At 37.4% G+C, this 20,788-nt stretch overlaps 3 protein-coding genes across 4 annotated transcripts; 2 read left to right on the forward strand and 1 right to left on the reverse strand.

Annotated features, from left to right (window-relative positions):
- Nucleotides 1-5,743: 5,743 nt before the first annotated feature.
- LOC106093904 (cytochrome b-c1 complex subunit 6, mitochondrial) lies at nucleotides 5,744-6,354 on the forward strand. Its single transcript, XM_059363142.1, has 3 exons — nucleotides 5,744-5,827; nucleotides 5,909-6,018; nucleotides 6,082-6,354. Exons 2-3 carry the CDS (start codon nucleotides 5,920-5,922, stop codon nucleotides 6,253-6,255), a joined length of 273 nt encoding a protein of 90 aa, XP_059219125.1. The 5' UTR covers nucleotides 5,744-5,827; nucleotides 5,909-5,919; the 3' UTR covers nucleotides 6,256-6,354.
- A 2,687-nt stretch (nucleotides 6,355-9,041) lies between these two features.
- On the reverse strand, nucleotides 9,042-9,772 carry LOC106093903 (mediator of RNA polymerase II transcription subunit 21). Its single transcript, XM_013261069.2, has 3 exons — nucleotides 9,596-9,772; nucleotides 9,517-9,544; nucleotides 9,042-9,456 (listed from the first exon to the last, which is right to left on the reverse strand). Exons 1-3 carry the CDS (start codon nucleotides 9,635-9,637, stop codon nucleotides 9,095-9,097), a joined length of 432 nt encoding a protein of 143 aa, XP_013116523.1. The 5' UTR covers nucleotides 9,638-9,772; the 3' UTR covers nucleotides 9,042-9,094.
- A 3,819-nt stretch (nucleotides 9,773-13,591) lies between these two features.
- LOC106093905 (histone-lysine N-methyltransferase SETD1) lies at nucleotides 13,592-20,234 on the forward strand. 2 transcript variants are annotated; one of them, XM_013261072.2, is made up of 7 exons: nucleotides 13,592-13,710; nucleotides 13,800-13,957; nucleotides 14,014-14,357; nucleotides 14,413-14,662; nucleotides 14,721-18,940; nucleotides 19,005-19,629; nucleotides 19,684-20,234. In XM_013261072.2, exons 3-7 carry the CDS (start codon nucleotides 14,062-14,064, stop codon nucleotides 19,855-19,857), a joined length of 5,565 nt encoding a protein of 1,854 aa, XP_013116526.2. In that variant the 5' UTR covers nucleotides 13,592-13,710; nucleotides 13,800-13,957; nucleotides 14,014-14,061; the 3' UTR covers nucleotides 19,858-20,234. The 2 variants fall into 2 exon arrangements, with proteins under 2 accessions (XP_013116526.2, XP_059218381.1); XM_059362398.1 differs by having other exon boundaries at nucleotides 13,805-13,957.
- The last annotated feature ends 554 nt before the right edge of the window (nucleotides 20,235-20,788 follow it).

Consider the following 20,788-nt stretch of genomic DNA (forward strand, 5'->3'; position numbering starts at 1 on the left):
GGACAGTCTGTACCGAAAATGGGAAAGCGAAGGTAGAAAGGCCAGACGAAATCTAATTACCGTACCACTACCGAAATTCTGTAACTTATAACGACAAAAAAATCGTTTGCACTAACGATTATGTTATTCTCTAATTCCTCGTTAACAGAAATCATTATCTACTTTTTCTCTTTGGCAACTCTACCCAAAAACACAGAGAGGAATCGACAAAAATAGTAAATAATTTTTCTCATAGCCTGAAATTCTTCTTTTAATTTAAAAACGTCACAAAACTAAATAAAATGTACACAATTATTAAGGAAAAGTACTATCAATGCCAACTTATTCTTATAAAACTTTTGAGGAAAGTTTTTTTATATTAAGAAACACACGCTACCATGTTTATTAATTGATTGTACACACATTGTCGTTTGAGGGCAACCCTACTCGACGGTAACCCTGCTGTTGCAAAATGCTGGTGCAACTGACAGCAATGAAGTACAATGGCTGAAATATCCCAAGCCAATTTGCAACATATCTTCATTTTGTTTATTGTTTTTGTTTATTTTTAAGCCAATTTTTTGTATAAATAGGCCCTTCTGGCAAATACTTGTTCTTTTCTATTCGTGATACCAAAAAAAACATGTAAGTCGTGCTTTGCATTTTTGTTGTAATTTTTATTGAACTGGTTAAAGTTTTAAAGTGTTAAATGTAAATTTTAACTTGAATCTTTATTTATTAATAGTGAATAAACAACACATTAACGTAATCTCACACACACACACATCAAATGTACAACCCTTATATTTAAAATACAAAACCCTTATATTTAAAATACAAAACACAGGTTGGAATTATAGAAGGCGCATCGCTATTAGGTTTATTGAGAGGCTTGGTGCGAATGATCTTAAGAGTCTTACTGTTAGGGAGAGAGACTCCCAAAAATCAAGGGTTGGGCAAGCAGTCTTTCACCTTCTGGGAAGAATAAGGTTAAGCAACTGCTTTAAAAACACGTATCCGCTTTTACCTTAAACAATGAAAACGTTTTCGTAACCTACACTACGCAGCTTTCTTGGTCTCTGTACTTATTACAGACGATTCGTATCAAATTTCGCCAGCACAGCTTCCAGTCTACACAATTGACACAGAAAGGCCTGAAGTTTCAGTGGAGCGACGCCCCAGAGGAATCAATCGAGATACTAAAAGGATTGCTATGTACAGCCCCTCTTATGGCATACCCCGTTCCTGGCGAGAAAATGGTTTGGATACGGACGCCAGCGCATTGGGTTTCGGAGGTGTCTTTTCGCAGCAGGTCAACGGCCAAGAAAAGGTAATCGGATACTACAGCCGCACATTATCTAAGCCTGAAAGAAATTACTGCGTAACAAGAAGAAAGTTGCTGGCAGTTGTAGAAGCCAGCACTTTTTGTTAAGGTCTGACCATTCAGAACACCGATGGTTGGTCCAGTTCAAGAATCCAGAAGCTCAACTGGTTCGTTGGATCAGGCGACTTCAAAGCTACGATTTCAACATCAAGCATAGAAGGGGTGGCAAACATGGCTGGTGTCCTGTCACGACGACCATGCAAGATTGAATGCAGACATTGCTCAAAGGCTGAATGTAAGAAAAGCATTAAGGACATCAGACTACTGACGATTGAATCTGGTGAGGAGCAGCGAAAATATCCCATCCTGGACAAGATAATCTTGGCAAAGGAAGAAGACAAAAAACCAATCCGAAAGAAAATTGCACCGAAAATACCTCTTATGAAATCATATTGGACCCAATGGGACAGTCTGTACCGAAAATGGGAAAGCGAAGGTAGAAAGGCCAGACGAAATCTAATTACCGTACCACTACCGAAATTCTGTAACTTATAACGACAAAAAAATCGTTTGCACTAACGATTATGTTATTCTCTAATTCCTCGTTAACAGAAATCATTATCTACTTTTTCTCTTTGGCAACTCTACCCAAAAACACAGAGAGGAATCGACAAAAATAGTAAATAATTTTTCTCATAGCCTGAAATTCTTCTTTTAATTTAAAAACGTCACAAAACTAAATAAAATGTACACAATTATTAAGGAAAAGTACTATCAATGCCAACTTATTCTTATAAAACTTTTGAGGAAAGTTTTTTTTATATTAAGAAACACACGCTACCATGTTTATTAATTGATTGTACACACATTGTCGTTTGAGGGCAACCCTACTCGACGGTAACCCTGCTGTTGCAAAATGCTGGTGCAACTGACAGCAATGAAGTACAATGGCTGAAATATCCCAAGCCAATTTGCAACATATCTTCATTTTGTTTATTGTTTTTGTTTATTTTTAAGCCAATTTTTTGTATAAATAGGCCCTTCTGGCAAATACTTGTTCTTTTCTATTCGTGATACCAAAAAAAACATGTAAGTCGTGCTTTGCATTTTTGTTGTAATTTTTATTGAACTGGTTAAAGTTTTAAAGTGTTAAATGTAAATTTTAACTTGAATCTTTATTTATTAATAGTGAATAAACAACACATTAACGTAATCTCACACACACACACATCAAATGTACAACCCTTATATTTAAAATACAAAACACATATCAAGCAAAATAAATATATCCAGCAGTTTCATCATTTCAAACATAAAGCCATACTTCAGTTTTATTATTTTGGAAGGCCAACTGGTGTGAGACGTTTATTCATCGGTTCACGAAGAAAAGAAAAGCAACACACATATTCGAAATGTTTTAAGAAAAAACAAGAGAAAATACTCTAAAGCTATCGTAAATATTTATCTTTATTTACTTCGATAAAGTAAACACCAAATAATTGTCCGTCGTTTAGTTAATTTCTATTCGTTAGCGAAACAGCTGATTTTAACGATGTCGATTATCGTTTAAAGTGACTTCTTTTGTACTAAACGACTTTCGTTAAAACACTTTACTAATTCCACTATAGATTTCAAAATAAAGAACAAAATTTTGAGTCTGCAATTTTTAAAAGAATATGTGACTCATATGGTATTAGGAAAACCAGAACAACGCCTCTACATCCACAATCTGACGGCATGGTAGAAAGGTTCAATCGCACCGTGGAAGAACACCTACGGAAAGTGGACCAGAAATACTGGAATGTACACATACCAAAATTTTTGTTATCATATAGATATCTGCGATACACGATTCTACATCTCAAACGCCGGCCAAGATTTTATTTGAAAGCGATTTAAAATTGCCTTGTGATTTCATATTTGGTGCTTGGGAGTTTTCTAATTACGCCATCACACATTGCTTCTAGTATTCCCTAGAGTTTATTTATTGTTTTTCTTGTTTTCATAATTGTTTGTGTTTAACTCCACCTCATGCTTTTTCAATAGATGTAAGTGTATGTGTTTGCTTGTCAAGTATCATGAAATGTATGTGTTTTTGTCTTTGTCAACGCTGGTCAGCTTAAGCAGAAAACAAGCACAATTAAGTGTTAACGTCATTACCACAACAACAAAAATGTACCCCTAAAGAAACTACCTTGATTTGCAAATGCCGTAAATGCAAATGTCAAAGTGGTTTTAGAAATAAACATTGTTTTTTTCAAATGTGTTTTGAAGTTGTATTCCCATCATTATAACACTGTTTTGTTGCTTATATGTGGAATATCGGATGAAAAAAAACATCGTTATAAGATTTTAGACAAAATCACATCTGTGTTAACAGGCATTTGACATTGCAAAAATAAAAAAAAACCTACACAGAAAAAAAAATGTTCATGATATTAAGGATTTTGTCATAACATTTATGAGCAAAATGTTTAAACACGTCCCAATGAAACTTTTCATAACATTTATGAAACACGTTCCATAAATCTCAATTCATTGAAACATGCCATAATATTTATGAAAATCAAACATATAGTTTATGAAAAGTTGTCATGCCAGTCATGAAAAATTTTCATAACATTTCTGAGTATTTTTCATAACAATTAAGAAAAAAAAAATCAAAATATTTATAGTAATATTTATTATATTCATAGAACCCTGTTCTACTGTCTATAAAACGTTTTCATAGGACCGACACTATAGACACAAGTGTTCCACAGTTGAAAAAAATATTGCTTTACGGCTACCTTTTTTTAAGTAAATTGTGATGGTCTATTAATGGCTTCACTTTGCAAATTTTGTAAAAAGTTCTAACGCTTCAATTCCTTGTAAAGGCGATAGTCAGTCCGAGATGCTTCTAAAATGTAAAGATGTGCTGTTAGATTATTGAATTTCTAGTGAAATATCGGGTATCCTCAGGTTTATTTCATGTTGGAAAACTTTTTTGGCACAAAAAAACACCATATTATCGGCAGTACTTACTTTTTTAACTTCACTGCAAAGTTAAAACACCCAATAGCTTCAAGATTTTACGTAGAATGAATGACGCAGAGATCATGGATGTTGTCATGCTATGCATCCGCCTTGGTTGTGTCCAAGATATACTCATTTACAGAAAGAGGCAGTTGCCCAACAACAAAATATTGAGTGCACTATCTCTCAAAATCAGTGATTAGTGCAACTCTGATTTTGCGTATGTAACTAGTTCGCGCCATTTTTCGTGGTTTGTATGTGCTATGCTTCTTATCTATAATACACACACACAACCAAAACTCGTTGACAGATAGTGCATTTCGCGAGAAAAAATTGAACTCAGATGCCATTGCCACGCAGAGCAGCGAAAAAGTTAAGAGATTTGTGATTAGAAACGTATAAATTAAAACATTATAAAATGAAAAATAAACAAGATGTTGAAAAAACTTATAATCTAAATAAACCATTTGACGTAAAAGTGTATTTGGATACAACTCTGAAATTTGAAAATTTTATCAGCCGGGCTTTTGACGTTACCTTCTTAAAATTGCGATTACACTAGACCCGAAATACACTTAATTTGAGATAATCCAAAACCCGTTTCCATTACTTTTTATGCGGCTGTTATTTGTCAACAGTAACGTTTTTGACAGCGTTTTTATTGTGATTAGCATTTCTATTGTTTTCAGCATATGCATTGCGATCAGCAATTAAATTTGTGAAACTACTACTAAATTTTATAATTTCAATAAAAAATTGTCAGATGTTAAGAAAAAGTGCTGCCCAAAATTCCCAATAATAACCGGTATTTAATACAAACACAGTGTTGCATTTGAAATTGGAGGGTGATTTGCTGCAAATCTTCTCAAACAAGGAGATTTGCTCACATTGAAAATGTATGGAAAACCTTGTTACAACACACGAGATTTCCGAAATCTCGTCGCAAATATGAATTTGCTCCAAGTGGAAACATGGTCCTACACTACGATTGAACTGATTTGCATTTGTCAGCAGGGATGTTTTGACAACATTTTTATTGTGATCTGCATATATATTGTAGTCAGCAATTAAATTGATGAAGCGATCGTATTAAATTTAATTACAAAATATTTAATTATAATTTCAATAAGAAATTGTCAGAAGTTGAGAAAAAGTACTGCCCAAAAACTACCAATAATAACGGGTATTCAATACAAACGCTGTGTTGCATTTGAATTTTGAAGGAGATTTTATGCAAATCTCCTAAAATAAGAAGAAATGTATGGGAATCCTCGTTGAAAAACATGAGATTTTCGAAATCTCGTCCCAAATCTAGATTTGCTCCAATTGTAAACAAAGTTTAAATCTACCTAGCTTTTAATGTACCTTGTAGAAACACATCAACATTTTTCATACCATGAACTTTTCCCATCCCTGTAAAGTAATCGTGTAATACATAACACTTTCACACACTGTCACGTTAGTCGGGCTGCGAAAAAAATTTGTGGTTGCATCACAGGTTTTTTTTTGGTAAGTATATATATTTAAAAGTTTAATGATATTTTTTAAGCATTATTTTTAAGTTAACTTTACATTTCCATTGCTTCGTAGAAATAAAGATAATGTCATTCAGGGGTCTTTGGAACGCTATTACTACCATCCCATCTGTAAGGGCAGAAGATGAAGAAGCAGAATTGGTAGATGCCCAGACAACTTTAAGAGTAAATTATAACCAAAATATATTTTTTCTGAACCCTTTAACAATTTTTATTTCATAAACGCAGGAAAATTGTCAAACAAAGGGAAACATCGAAGCCCTTTACAATAAATATCAAGCATGCAACGATCGAGTTAACAGTCGGTCCAAGACAACTGAGAACTGTATGGAGGAACTTTTTGATTACGTCCATGAATTGGATCACTGCGTTAGCCACAGTCTTTTTTCAAAACTAAAGTAAAATATATGCCACGTTATTTAAAGTTAATTCCGTTACAAGATGACAAGCAGTTTATCTTATAAATTGGCTTGAAACAATAAATGCTAAAGTGATAATGTAGTTGTATATTGTTTCCTTATAATAAGGTATCGTCGCATACAAAAGCCAATTTTCCTTTTGGGCCCATTTTCGATTATATTCAGTCCTGTTCTGAATAACAATTCTTTGAAAGTTTTTCCCTTGGAAGCCACCGTAGTGCAGATGTTTGCAAGTCCACCCACTACACTGAACGCCTGGGTTCGAATCCTGGCGTGAACATGATGCTGGCGGTATTTGTGAGGTTCTTTGCCATGCAAAGGCTTCTTTACGGAGAGATGTCACACTGCGTTCGAAGGCCCCTTATTTATCATTCCCTAATGGAATGTTCAAGGGTATATTTGCGATTTGAGAGTTTTTCCCTATTCCGTATTCAAATATTTTGAACGAACTTTGTTAAAGGGATCTACTAGAGAAAAAGGATCGCAACATAAGGGGAGTGTTATGGAAAAGAAGAAAGAAATAATGACGCAAAACAAATGGAAGGAAGTTTCATGGTAGATAGTTCAGCGGTTGATTTTTTAACGGCCAGGGGCGGTTGCCCCATTATACGAGTTTTGTCATTTTTTCAACATGGGAGAGGCACAACCTGTAGTGCCTGCTCCGTACGATTTCGACCCGCGCCGGTTCTGTTTAGTTGACCGCCTCCATAATCGGCCGGTGTCAGTGAGATGTAACCGGTGCACGAAATGGATGTACAATATTTCCGATCGAGCTCAGGCTTGACAATACGGAAATACGACTACGTTGCAAGATGTGCCAACGTAGTCAAGCGTCGTTGCCCTCGCACTATGTGAACCCTCCGACTTGTCCCGCGCAGTAATATATGAGCAGCAGCAACTGAACTCAAATATTGCCGTACCTGTGCCAGGAAATGAAACCCTTTTATTTAGATTACGCAGCTTATGGGGCAGTTTTAATTAGCATGGGCGAAAAGACTAGCGATGAATAGCAACCGAGTAAATGTCGAGGTGTTGAAGTTGCGTCCCATGTGTAACCTGGGACCACACATCACTTGTTCATCTGCCCTGCCAATTCTACTCGAGTAACAACCACATCCCTCTAAAAGGATCTCACACTAGTTGCAGTAGACATTTACCAAAAGGAATCCACACAGGCTGGGACTTTGAGGTGACAAGAAGCTTAGCTGCGACCTACCGGACATGTCCATAGGTTACAGATAGTGGAATGCTCCATGTAGTAGTTGCAACGGCAGTCGCGGACAGACATCGGCGTCGAGCGGAGAGTCTCAGTGAGAGGCCGGCGGCATCGGCTCTTGCTTAAATACTGAGTGACATGTTTTAGTTTTAGGGCCACCGTAGCTCAGAGCTTGGCCCGTCTGACGCTGAACGCCAAAGTTCATATCCCGGCGAAAACATCAGAAAAAATTTTCAGTGTTGGGTATCCCCTTCTTGTGCTGGTGACACGTACGAAATATTTATCTTGGGTAATCAGCCGTATAAACTTCTCTGCAAAATAGTATCGCTGTGTCGAGACGTTCGGAAACTGCAATAAATAGGGGGCCCCTGTCATTGAGCTTAAACTTATATCGGACAGCAATACATTTTAGTTCCAATTGCTTTGTCTTCAAGATTTTTTTATTAGATTTCGATTTTTAATCTGAATCAATTTCTGTATTGTTTATTTTGAAAGAAAAATATCAGATGTTATTTCAAAAATGGCCTATTTAAGTTTTTTTCTTTTCCTGTAAAGTAACAAAAAAAAATCGTGTTAGGCCCTTTTTATATTAAGCCATCGATATGTTCATATATTAATTGGCCCTTCTTCACATAACCGGCACTAGTAACAAAAAAATCGGGATAATCCATCCAAATATCGTCACTTTGGATATTTAATTCCTGGATGTCCACGTTTGATAAACTTCGCATAAGCCGGTTTGACATATGTAAACCTTTTCATGACTTGGCTCCCGGCAAACTACACCCACTTGTGTGTCCATTTTTCTTTTTTTGTATATATTGAGACACCAAGAAATGTATAGTTGACGCCTTAATATTACATTTTAATAACATTATGGGTCTTTTGGCAAATAAATGGAACAGGTGTATTTATTTGTTTGAATGGCAAAACACGTTGCAGCGTAGTAAGATAATAAATTGATGGCGACGTGCAAGATGTATGTCCCTATTGTGACCAGGGACCACACGAAACACGTCATCTGTTTAATTGCCCAGCCAGACCCAGCAGAGTTCCTGGATCTGGACACTCAACAGAATCAAGCAGACGACAGATAAAACTTAGCAAACTGCTACAACAACAATAGTAATTCCCGGCACGGGATGGCTGTGAGCACCCCACAGGTTGGAACAATGAGGTCTGATCTGTGTGGCGTTCATCACTATCACGATAAGCTTAGCTACAAGCTACCGGGCGCAACCGCAGGTTGGAGATAATGGAATGCTCCATATGGAGTAGCTGCAACGGCAGTTGCGGACAATCAGCGGTATCGAGCGGAGTCTCAGTGAGATGCCGGGCTACCTTACGCGCGGCGATTTGTCCTTTGGACAGGACTGGACCGAGCTTGCTCGCCTACAGGAGCTTGATGAGCATCGCCACCTCCACATGCAAATGTGGCTACAACAACAACAATGGTTATCGATGGGTGGCTTCAAAAAACAAAGATACGAGTAAGATATTTGAAGGCCGTTAGTACTTACTCGCGAGGTGCACGTGAATGATTTTTTCACTCATTACAACATTATTTGGTTTACTTGTTTTCCATCAGTGTACATCATCTTTATTCTCATTTTGTATTATTGTCTTTCATAGATATTTGCATGTCTAGTTGTGCTTGTGCAATGTCCTCTAGCGCTAATTGAATTTTCTGAAGCAACATTTCACCTTTGTCCACAATTTCTTCCAGGCGTTCAGCAGCCTCTTGATTTTCGACTTCCAGACGCTTTAAACTTTGATTTTGTATTTCTGCTGAGCTGTCATCGTTCGGAAGTGATTCTATGAGGGTATCAATGTCTTTCGCACAGCGTGATATTAATTGTGCAAATAGTTGAGCGTAGTCTTCTTGCTGCAAGTTTTGAATCGGTGTTTGGGAGCCAGTACGATCAAAATTTGGAAACTTACTTGGATATGATGTTTGTTGAATTATGCCTATAAATATTGACAGTGCAAATTATACAGTTGGGAAAAGTTAAACTATTAATGACATACCTATTGCATTACAGAAATGCTCAGCTTGCTGTAAAACAAAAATATTATTTTTGTACACAATGTATTCATGTTTTCTCACCATATTTACTGTGTCTTGGAGCTGTGTTAAGCGGTCGGCCATATTTTGGCAAACAAAAAAATAGACTAGTTTTGAATGGACCTTGGGAGTACCTAATTTGGAATTTCATTACCTACGTCTGTAAACCATGGCACCATGGTTGATTGAATTCAACCATGTCCAGCACGGTATATTTCAGTGTTGACTAAAGAAGGTCAAATTACTTGCCCATGGTTGAATTAAGAAGGTTGGCTCACATGCCCAGCTGATGGAATGGTCCAAGTCGTTGTAGTAAATCCCACTAGAATGACAAGTGCTTGGTTTGGATTTTAAATTTTTTCACATTTTGTTCCTTTTTCACATTTTAATTGTTTTAATTTATAATTTACACGTTTTTAGTCATTAATGTTTTGATTTTGTAGCTGCTACACATGATAATGGAAATAAAAACTAGAATGTCAATTAGGAAGTGTCCAGAAATTTGACATCTTAAGGCTGGTACTTTATTCGTTTCACGCGATATTTTTCGCCAATTACTTTTTGAGCTAATAGATTTTATGGACCTATCCTTGTTAATTCAACCCAGGTCGAATATATACAAAGTAAAGTCACAAGCCCAGTTGATGGTAATTTCCAATTGCAGAGTTGTATCCATTGTTTAGATTTAACTTTCTCGCCATACATTTGACACTTCTGCCTGAACAAAAAAAGCCAAGCTATTTAAATAACCAAAATTTCTTGAAAATTACCCATAACTTGCTTAAAACAACTATTTAGTAAACTTGCAATAAGAACAAATAAATACTTGTTCATAGTTCGCAAATAAAAGTCTTTTTGGATTAATGATATTATTGTACCAAGATTTAATTAAAGGTTGGTACTACGTTTTTTGGGGGAAAATTTCCTTAAATAGCATGGCGAAACAATTGAATGTGGTCTTATTTATAACACACACACAAATCATATGGTGCAATCTGCCATCTTGTCATCAAGCTGATCGTACTTTTGGCAACAGCCTTGTCTAAATAGTTCTTTTGGTGGCTTGACAAGGTTACCACATTTAATTTTTTTTCGGTTCCTTTGGCCATTTACGTATAAAAATTAGTATGCCACTAATCAATTTATCAGCTTCTACGTGCATGTGTACACACAAATGGAGCATGTGGGCCGTTCTCAAAATCATATATATTGTTTTAATTTCAAGCGAAATTAATAAATAATGAAACACAAAACTAATAAAAAATTAACGAATGCAACTTTTATTTTTATATATAAGTAGATATTTGTAGTATTTTCATTGATATAAGTTAAATAAGTACAACTTTTCAAAAGCCTTTGCCAATAAACGATCGCGTTTAAACGACTTGTGGCGCAACGACCGTGGTTGCGCTCTTTTTGGGCGTCGTGAAATGTAAATTTTCCCTAGATGAAAAACAAACGAAAAATGTTCATCAATATTTTCCGCTTATTTTTTTAAATGGAGTTTCACCGCGAAACCCGAATATAGAACCAACCAAGATACAATCATTTACAGGTAGTGGCAGTTGTGCAACACCAAAATATTGAGTGCACTATCTGTCAAAGTCAGTGATTAGTGCAACTCTGATTTTGAGTAAAGCTGAATATTCTGTCAAACACCATATATAAAAAACGTAAGTAAGTATTGGTCTAATTACGCTCCTGTAAAGTCATTGGACTTCTTCCGTAGAAGTGCTTGTTATGTCAGTTCTATCCCTTCCAGCATCCCGAACTTTCGCCCGAATGCGCTGCCGGTACATACTTCTGTCTCCTTCGTCGTGCCCTGATCGCTTTCTCGGTCTGCTTGTGAGCTTAGTAAAGCCATCGCTCACTTCTGCCGTCATCCCGCTGCCCTCATCTCTCGATTTGGCTGCGATGACTGACTGATTGACAATGTCGCTGTGTGAATTCGAGTCGGAAACACCATCTTTACTGGAGACGAACTGTGGATGCCTCTGGTACAAGTCTCTTGCTCATTAATTAGCTTGACGGCTGGTTGTTCGCTTGAAGCACTACTCTCGACTTCAGGTGCCAAGGCACACACACCTATAGGAGGGCAGGACAACAAGCTACGGTCTGACGCCACCACCACAGATGTTGGGTCTTTCTAGCCTACTCCAAAAAGGATTTAAAATTTTTCGTAATAGGAAGTACCTATTCCGAGGAGCAAAATGAAAACAAGTCTGCTTTCTTTTCTTTTTTTTTTTTGAATTGCAATGTTTTCGTTAAATAAAAACAAAAACACGCGTTGACATTTTTTTAAAGAAATACACTTTTTTAAAAACCCTGTGTTGCACTAGGCATTCTCTAGTTTTCCTGCGAGTTTCTTTTCATTTACAATTTTTCGTTTTCATTACTTATATCATAGAATCCATGGTGGGCATCGGAGGTTCTTTAGTGCTATAAATTGTATTATTTCATAGTTTCATTTGCTCTTTACTGTCCATTTTAGCTAAAAAATTCAAGTGACTGGTTTTGAGATTTGCTTCGCATATTTGACGTTTTCGTTCGTTTTGTCGTTCTATAAATTCTTCGTTTAAAATGAGATACACAAACCGAAATCGGGTTTTTTCGTTCGACAAACAGGCTATTTGTTTCCACCAAAATGCTACAAGAAGAAAACTTTAAAACGCTGCAAGAAGAAAACTTTTAAAGACCAATTTTACAGTACCAATCAACGTAATACACGAATATTTGTATACCGCCAGAGTATAAATATATATGGAAGCTTTAGTGAATCCTGTAGTGGAATTCAGTAAAGCATTTTAACGAAAATCGTTTAGTTAAAAAGCGATAACAAAAAAGTTAACGAATTTGGTATTCAGTAGTCACTTTTAACGATAATCGACATCATAAAAGTCAGCCGTTTTCGCTAACGAGTAGAAATTCGTTAACTAAACGACGGACAATTAATTGGTATTTACTTTAACAAAATAAATAAAGATAACTATTTACGATGGCTTTGAGTGTTTTTCTCTTGTTTTTTTTTAAATACTTTTCGGATATATGTGAAAAATCAATTAATAAGCGTGGTAGCTTATCAATTAAAATAGCGTGGTAGTGTGTTCTCAATATGAAAAAAGTTTAATATGAATTAATTGGTATTGATGGAACGTTTTCTAAAAAATTGTGTAAATTTGATTAGGATTTTTTATGTTTTTAAACTAATAAAAAAAGAATTTTTGGCTATGAGAAGAATTATTTATTATTTTTGTCGATTCCTCTTTGTATTTTTTTGAGAAGAGTTGCCAGAGAAAAAAATGGTAACGAATTCTGCTAACGAGAAATTATGGAATAACATAATCGTTAGTGCAAAAGATTGTTTTTTTTTTTTTTGACATATTAGAAACCATGTTTCCACTAGAGCACCAATCCACTTGATTTGAGATAATCTGAAAACCCAGTCTTCACTGCGTTTTATGCGGTTTTTATATGTCAACAGTGACATTTTGGTCGGCGATTTTATTGTGATTAACATTTTTATTGTAAATTATTATTAAATTTTACAACTTCAATAAGAAATTGTCAGATGTTAAAAAAATGTTCTGCCCAAAAATCCCAATAACAACTGGTATTCAATGCAAACGCAGTGTTGCATTTGAATTTGGAAGGAGATTTGCTACAAATCTCCTCAAATATGTGGATTTGCTCACATAAAAAATGTATGGAAAACCTCGTTGCAAAACACGAGATTTTCGAAATCTCGTCGCAAATCTAGATTTGCTCCAAGTGGAAACATGGTTTAACCATACAATGTTTGTTTTAAGTTACAGAATTGCGGTACTGAATTTGATTAATCAAGCTCTATCTTCTATTGATCTACTTTGATTCATACTAATGAAATTGACAGACGCAGATTTCGTTAATGATATTGGGGGCGCTACAATTTGCAAAAGCAACCCTGTCATTTAGTAAGGGTTGCCATTGACAATATTCACAACGTTGACATAGCATTCTCAATATGGTTTTATTTCACTCACACGCGGCGCTGCTTTCATACTAACATTTTTTCGAGCTGCGGCGAAGGAGAACACTGATTTCATTTTGCTGCTGAAAGTTTGTAATAAATTAAGAAAAACTGATTTGATTTTCATAAAATTTGTAAAAATATATGCAAGGTTAGGCACTTTACATTTGTGCAATGGATAATAGCAGTTAAAATAGACATTTGCGAACAAAAAAAATAAATTTTTATTCCTTGGTATAGAATAGAAGTCAAGCAAAGCAAGTTGGTTTCTGCCGCTGCACTGTATTGTCGAGCGCGCAGTCAGTCAGTTGGTGTTGCCGTGTATTGTATAAAAATATTGTGGTATGCAAAACAAAAAATAATATTTGATGGTCTTCAACCATTTGCATGGAACTAAGGTAATTATTTTTTTCTGGCGAAGAGGACTTTTCAATAACTTCCAATATACTTCCAGCTGTCATTGAAACTTTGGGAAATTTGTCATTGGATGATTGTACGGTGAATGTATGACCGAATGGACAGCAACTATTCTAGAATGCCTCCCACACATCCTACAAGCAATGGAGCTGTTGCGGCAGGCGACCAGATGTGTGGTGGGGCTGGATCACAAAAGGCTCATCGCAATTTTAAACTTCTTTCCGACCCAGCCCTTACCAAAGGCGCCATTAAACTCTATCGTTTTGATGGAATTCTTCCAAACGATCCCACCTATCCGCCAGTTTTGCCTAGAGATCCAAGGAATCCTGTATTGCGACTCAGGGCTAGACCAGTAGAACCGATGGTGCTCTCTGTACCACGGTAAAATTCCAAATAACAATAAAAGCTTCTTTCACTAATTACTTGTCCTTTTCAGATTGAAAATTGATGAGAAATATGTTGGAATTCCTCCAGCAATAGAAGTAACCATAACTAATTTGAACGACAATATAGATAAACAATTTCTCTCTAGAATGCTAGAAAAATGTGGTCTGTACGATGACATCGTTATTTATCATCATCCGACGACAAATAAACACCTAGGAGTGGCACGAATTATTTTCGAAAATGTTAAAGCTGCACGACTCTGTGTGGAGAAATTTAATCAGAAATCGGTGATGGGAAAGGTAGGCTTTCTAAAAACTTCGTTCATTTAAAATAATCCAATCTTATTTCTTTGCCCAGATAATAAGTGTGTTTCATGACAGCTTTGGAAGCATCTGCAAGCAAACAATAGATGCGTTGACGGCGACAAAACCCAAACCCCCACCACCTGCCATAACAGAAGTCCCAATTTCAGATGTGCCAGCTTCAGAATCCAGTTACGGTGAACACCATCTTGAATACATGTCCCATGATGGCTTTGAAATAGGTTATAAACAGTCGTATCGTTCTGAGCGTGATTATGATAGGTATTCCCATAACCGCGATAGATACGATGACGATAGATCATATCGAGATAAACGAGGAAGGCCAGACAGTCGGGAAAATTACTCTTCAAGGTATGATAAAGATCGTTCGAAACACCATCACTATACGTCCAAACGAGATCGGTCCAGAGAACACAGTCGTGACAGAATTAGCGGAGGAAGACGGGACAGAGAAAAAGACAGAAGAAGGGCCTATGATCGATCCAGAGAGAATGATAGGCGCGATCGTGATCGTGATCGTGACTACCGTGAAAAGGAAAGAGAACGTTCAAATGAACGTGATCGTTGCGAAAAAACACGAGGAAGTGAGAAATACAGTACGTCAAGGTACCCTCGAGATTATGGAGAAACCACTGCATCGACTGGCGTTTCAACATTACATTACCTTTCATCGAGCAATGCTGTTTATTTTCCAGTCCAAACCAATTCTTTACCAACACAATCTCCATTAATGATACCGCCTCTGCCTGGTGCATATGAATATCGACCTTACAGCTATGGGACAGATATTCAGACATCTGCACACATCTGGCATGGTAGTGGAGGAGGGGGCGTAGGGAGAACTTGGCCTACGGTGCAAAGTCAACCACAACCGACACATCCAACCCAACCAACACAACCCCCTCTACCTCCACCTCCTCTAGATGGTACTCCGCACTGGGGCGAACCCGAACCGCCTCCTCCTGGAGGATACAGCTGTAGTGATGAGATTATACAACCTGATGATAAACTTCGAAAGAATAGTAAAAGCATGCCGACAGAAGAAAAACCCGTAAGTACTGAGAACAAAGCAGACTCCTCCGCCGAATTAGGCACCGTGGATTTGGACACGCGAATTGCTTTAATGTTCAAAGGCAAATCATTTGGCAACGCACCTCCATTTCTTCAAATGGACAGCAGTGACTCTGAAACGGATAAATGTGTTGGGGCTGCAAATGCAACCAAGGTCGATGGCGACGAAGAGGAAGGAGAGGTAAATTCAGACTCGAATGACAGGCTGCTTTCAAAACGAACAAGCAATAAAAAACAAATGGAAGGCAAGCATGTGTCTTCAAAAATTGGCGTGATTCAGCAAGGTGCCAGTGATATATCGTCAAGTGACGATGAGATACTTCTCAAAAAAGAATCTCACAGTCCCATTCACACTGTCATCAGAAAAAAAGAAGTGGATGGTATGTCTCTATCAAGTCTATCTTCACATGAAGATGTCAAGCACAGCATGGAAAAAGACAGTCTAAACACAATAACAGTTTCGGAGAAGGGCCTTGCTAGTACAGCGTCGTACATTAGCAACCAAACAAATGCATCGGTTAATCCGTACTACTATCCGGGAAATGGTTATAACTCTTATCCACAAAGTGACGTTATGCCAACAGCGCAATACTTCCCTAACCCGGCCTACATACAATCGTCGTATTTACCTGGAATTGGTGCCAATTTATCTACGTTTGGAACTGCATCAGGTGTCACATATAATAACACTTATCGCGACGCTTACAAATTCTATCGCTCGGATGGGTATATAAATTATATGGGCTGTCCTTCCGGTGTATATGAGGAAGATCCCTACAAAAGACACATTGAAGAAGTGGTGAAGAAAGTAAGCGATGAACTAAAGCAAATATTAAAGAGGGACTTCAATAAAAAGATGATTGAAAATACCGCCTTCAAAAATTTTGAGTCGTGGTGGGATGAACAAATGCAAAAAAATCGTCGCCACAAGAGTGAAAGGGAGAAAATTGCCGATAAAGCATCTCTGGTAACATCAATAGGATCGTCAACTGTGCCCACCACAACACGTATAGATAAGCCGCCTGATATTAATCAGCTAATAAATAGTCACAGAGATATCTCTGATTTCAGTTCTAACTACCCAGCACTAGGTCTTCGCGCTTCTATACCTAAACTTCCGTCCTTTCGCAGAATACGAAAACAAAACAGCCCAAAATCTCGAAAGACTGACGATGAGAAACGCCTAAGTGATCAAGAGGAAATGGTGCAGGCCTCTGATTCCGAAAAGGAAGACTCAAACCTTAGTGCAGTAACAGTCCAACAAATTGCCAACCGGGAGAAGGATTCGAAAGTAAGCCAAGATTCCACGATAAAAGGGAGACCACTGGTTCCTCGGCTCAAGCGCAAAGGCAGCACATCGAGTTTTTTCTCCTCTTCTTCATCAAGTGAGCAGGAGAATGAGGAGGAAGACGAGGATGAAGTGGACGGAAGTTCCGTCGAGGGTGATGATAGCGCCAGCGACGATGATTTGAGTTCAGCGTCCGACGTTAATGTTAAGGCGGGCTCAAAAAATATAAGGGATAAGAAACCCTCGCGACGGGACTACGCCGCAGGATTTTCATTCGAATTTGGCCAAGCAAAACATAAGATACAGTCTGGAAATGAAGATAACTTGGTTGCTGCGAAGACAAATATATATTCAGACACAGAAGATGAAGAAAAGAGTTGTATTGGAAAGAAATATAATTCGAACAAAATGGATAAGGAAGACACAAAGGCTTTGGTTTCGGACCTGGAAGATATAAGTAAGGACAGTTCATTTAGTGTTGATGATGAAATTCCGTCCTCTTCCAAACAAACTGAAAATGTTGTATGTAGTGAAAAGGAAACAGGCATGCTACAGGATAGTGATTCTGCGAAGCTTACCATATTGCCAAAAGAAGAGCAAGATGCGAAACAAGAACACATTCCTCAACAAAAGAAATCAGTCTTCGAATACGATCGCATATACAGTGATTCCGAGGAAGAGCGCGAATATCAAGAGAAACGTCGAAGGAATACTGAATACATGGCACAGATCGAGCGTGAATTTCAGGAAGAACAACGTCGCAAAATGCAAGAGCAAGAAGAGGAGCAAAGCAAGCAGGTTTCTCTCTCTGCACTTCAAGCATTGGATTCTAATAGTACGCACACAATGGTATCTCAGAAGTCATTAGATATGCCAGTTACGCCTGACATCACCAAAGCGCCACCAACACCTGGAGCTACGTTGTTAGTAGACCAAGTTTTCCCCCCCAACAAAGCAAAAAGAGAAAAGAGTAACGCCAAAAGTAAAAAAGATAAAAATGTTGGAATTAGCAACACATGGGTGCTGGACAAACCTAGTAATGATCTAAATCTTAAGAACGACGTTCAAAGTTCAGACAAAAAAATCCATAACAAAGATGCCGCCTTTGGTGATAACCAGGTGTGTGAACAACTGGACGAATTACCGAAGTCTGGCAATGAAAGCGTTACGCCGGTGTCCGATTCGAATGGCTATGGTAATAAAGTTGGGATAAAGTCACAAATGGATTTGACAGTTCTTCAGTCAAAAATTACTGCAGAAGACGTCGAGCGGCAAGTGGAACTAGCGACTTTAAACCCAAAACTATCCACAGAACTAATGCAGACTGAGGAGGAAAATGAAGCAGTCAAATTATCGCCTACTTCCTCCGATGGAGGTTCTAGCCAAGCTAGTCAAGCAAGTCAAGTTGCTCTAGAGCATTGTTACTCATTGCCTCCACATGCAGATGTTTCGAAACCAAAGACTTCACCAAGTGACACCGCTAGGAAAAAACAATTGTATCTGGCCCATGACCATGGGGGATATGCGACACCGCCTGCATCTGCTGTGCCAATGGCCCATGAGACAACTTCAACACAAATCACACAACAAGTCGGTCCCGTTGCGAAACCTGGGCCGGGTAGACCACGAAAGGATGCTAGTCGAATCAAAAAGAAGGATGATTCCTTTAATCAGCGTTCGGGGAATAAAAATCAGCCAGATCACTCGACATCGATGAAACACAACAATCTCAACAAATCATTGGAAATTTTTGAACCTCGTGATATGTTTAAACCTCGTGATGCAACAGACGAAATGATGGTTTTATATGAATTCCTAACCAAGGGTATCGATGCAGAAGATATACAGTACATTCGACGTTGTTATGAAATTCATCTGCAAGAGGATACATATGGGTAAGCCCATCATAATAATTTACTTAAGAACTGTGAAGATGTATAGCGGTTTTGCTTTTTTCAGATTTTTGCTTAACAATACTCACTGGGTTGATCATTGTGTCACAGATCGCGCATTTGTACCACCGCCCGTCAAGAAACGTAAAAAGGAAGACGAGTTAAAAATTCATAAAACTGGTTGTGCCAGAACAGAAGGATTTTACAAGTTAGACGTGCGCGAAAAGGCCAAACACAAATATCATCACGCCAAGGCAAATGTGGAGAACGCACAGAGTTTAGATAAAACGGACGACCAGATAACAAATTTGCACAATAAACAAGTTTCGAAAATGCAGGGCATTTCACGAGAAGCTCGTTCCAATCAACGGCGCCTTCTTACGGCATTTGGTTCCATTGGAGAATCGGAATTACTTAAATTCAATCAACTTAAATTCCGCAAAAAGCAATTGAAATTCGCTAAATCTGCCATCCATGACTGGGGCCTATTCGCCATGGAGCCAATAGCTGCAGATGAAATGGTGATTGAGTACGTTGGTCAAATGATACGTCCCATTGTAGCTGATTTGAGAGAAAATAAATACGAAGCCATAGGTATTGGTAGCTCGTACCTGTTTCGTATTGATATGGAAACAATTATCGATGCCACAAAGTGTGGCAATTTAGCGCGTTTTATAAATCATAGTTGCAATGTAAGCAAAAGAACCAAGCGTTCAGAATATTATCTAATCATTATATATTTTTAGCCAAATTGTTACGCCAAGGTAATCACAATTGAGTCGGAGAAAAAGATTGTGATATATTCTAAACAACCCATTGGCATCAATGAGGAAATAACATACGACTACAAATTCCCATTGGAAGATGAGAAAATCCCCTGTCTATGTGGTGCACAAGGCTGTCGAGGAACCCTAAATTAATTTCTTTTTTTTCTAGACTAGACTACGTTTGTCTACCACCATACCTCAAATATCATAATTGCTACAACAACGCTCGCTCTAAGTTCATTAGATTCAAGTGGCTCGAGCAAATGTATTTTGCTACATGTCCACATCTGATTCGCTCAACAATTATTGTTTAATTTAATTGTCGCTGTTCTATATTTCGAATTAACAATAATTTTGTGTTGAGATTTATCATTTACCACTTAAGTACTGTAGGGTGTATATATAAATATATACTTTATCTATAGGTATCCACCCACACACACACACACACACACACACACACACACACACACACACACACACACACACACACACACACACACACACACACACACACACACACACACACACACACACACACACACAGACACAGGACAAATTAGCTAAAAAATTTATTCGATTACCCGATCGTGAATATTCTTTGAATTTTTCATGTGTTCTATAAATGTTTTTAAATCTTTGTCATTAAAAGTAGTTTTTATGAAAACAGCCTAACATTTTGAGATATTTGTTGATAAGAATATTTTATATTAAATTTTTTAATTAATTTTTACAAAGTGACAAAGACAAAGATTTTAGAACAAAAGAGAAAACATAAGTTCAAAGACGGTGAAAATTTCAAACAAAAAGTCATGTGCACTTCCACGAATGTTTCAGAGGTCCATAACTTGAACGAAAAACTTTATCAAGTGTAAAAACTTATTGAAGCAGAGCGTCCAATAGATGCTACAACATATAGCAAAATCGGAGCCATCAACATTTTTTCCGAACTGCCGATTTGTCCTGCAATTCCTCGTATACAGTGGGTGCAAAAGTGAGTACATGTTTCAATATCTGTAATTCTTACTCTCAAAAATGGCTAACAATGTATAAAATCCTATTCTTGGTTATTTTGCCATTCATT

The sequence above is a fragment of the Stomoxys calcitrans genome, chromosome 2 (genome assembly GCF_963082655.1).
Source record: "Stomoxys calcitrans chromosome 2, idStoCalc2.1, whole genome shotgun sequence".
Lineage (NCBI taxonomy): Eukaryota > Metazoa > Arthropoda > Insecta > Diptera > Muscidae > Stomoxys > Stomoxys calcitrans.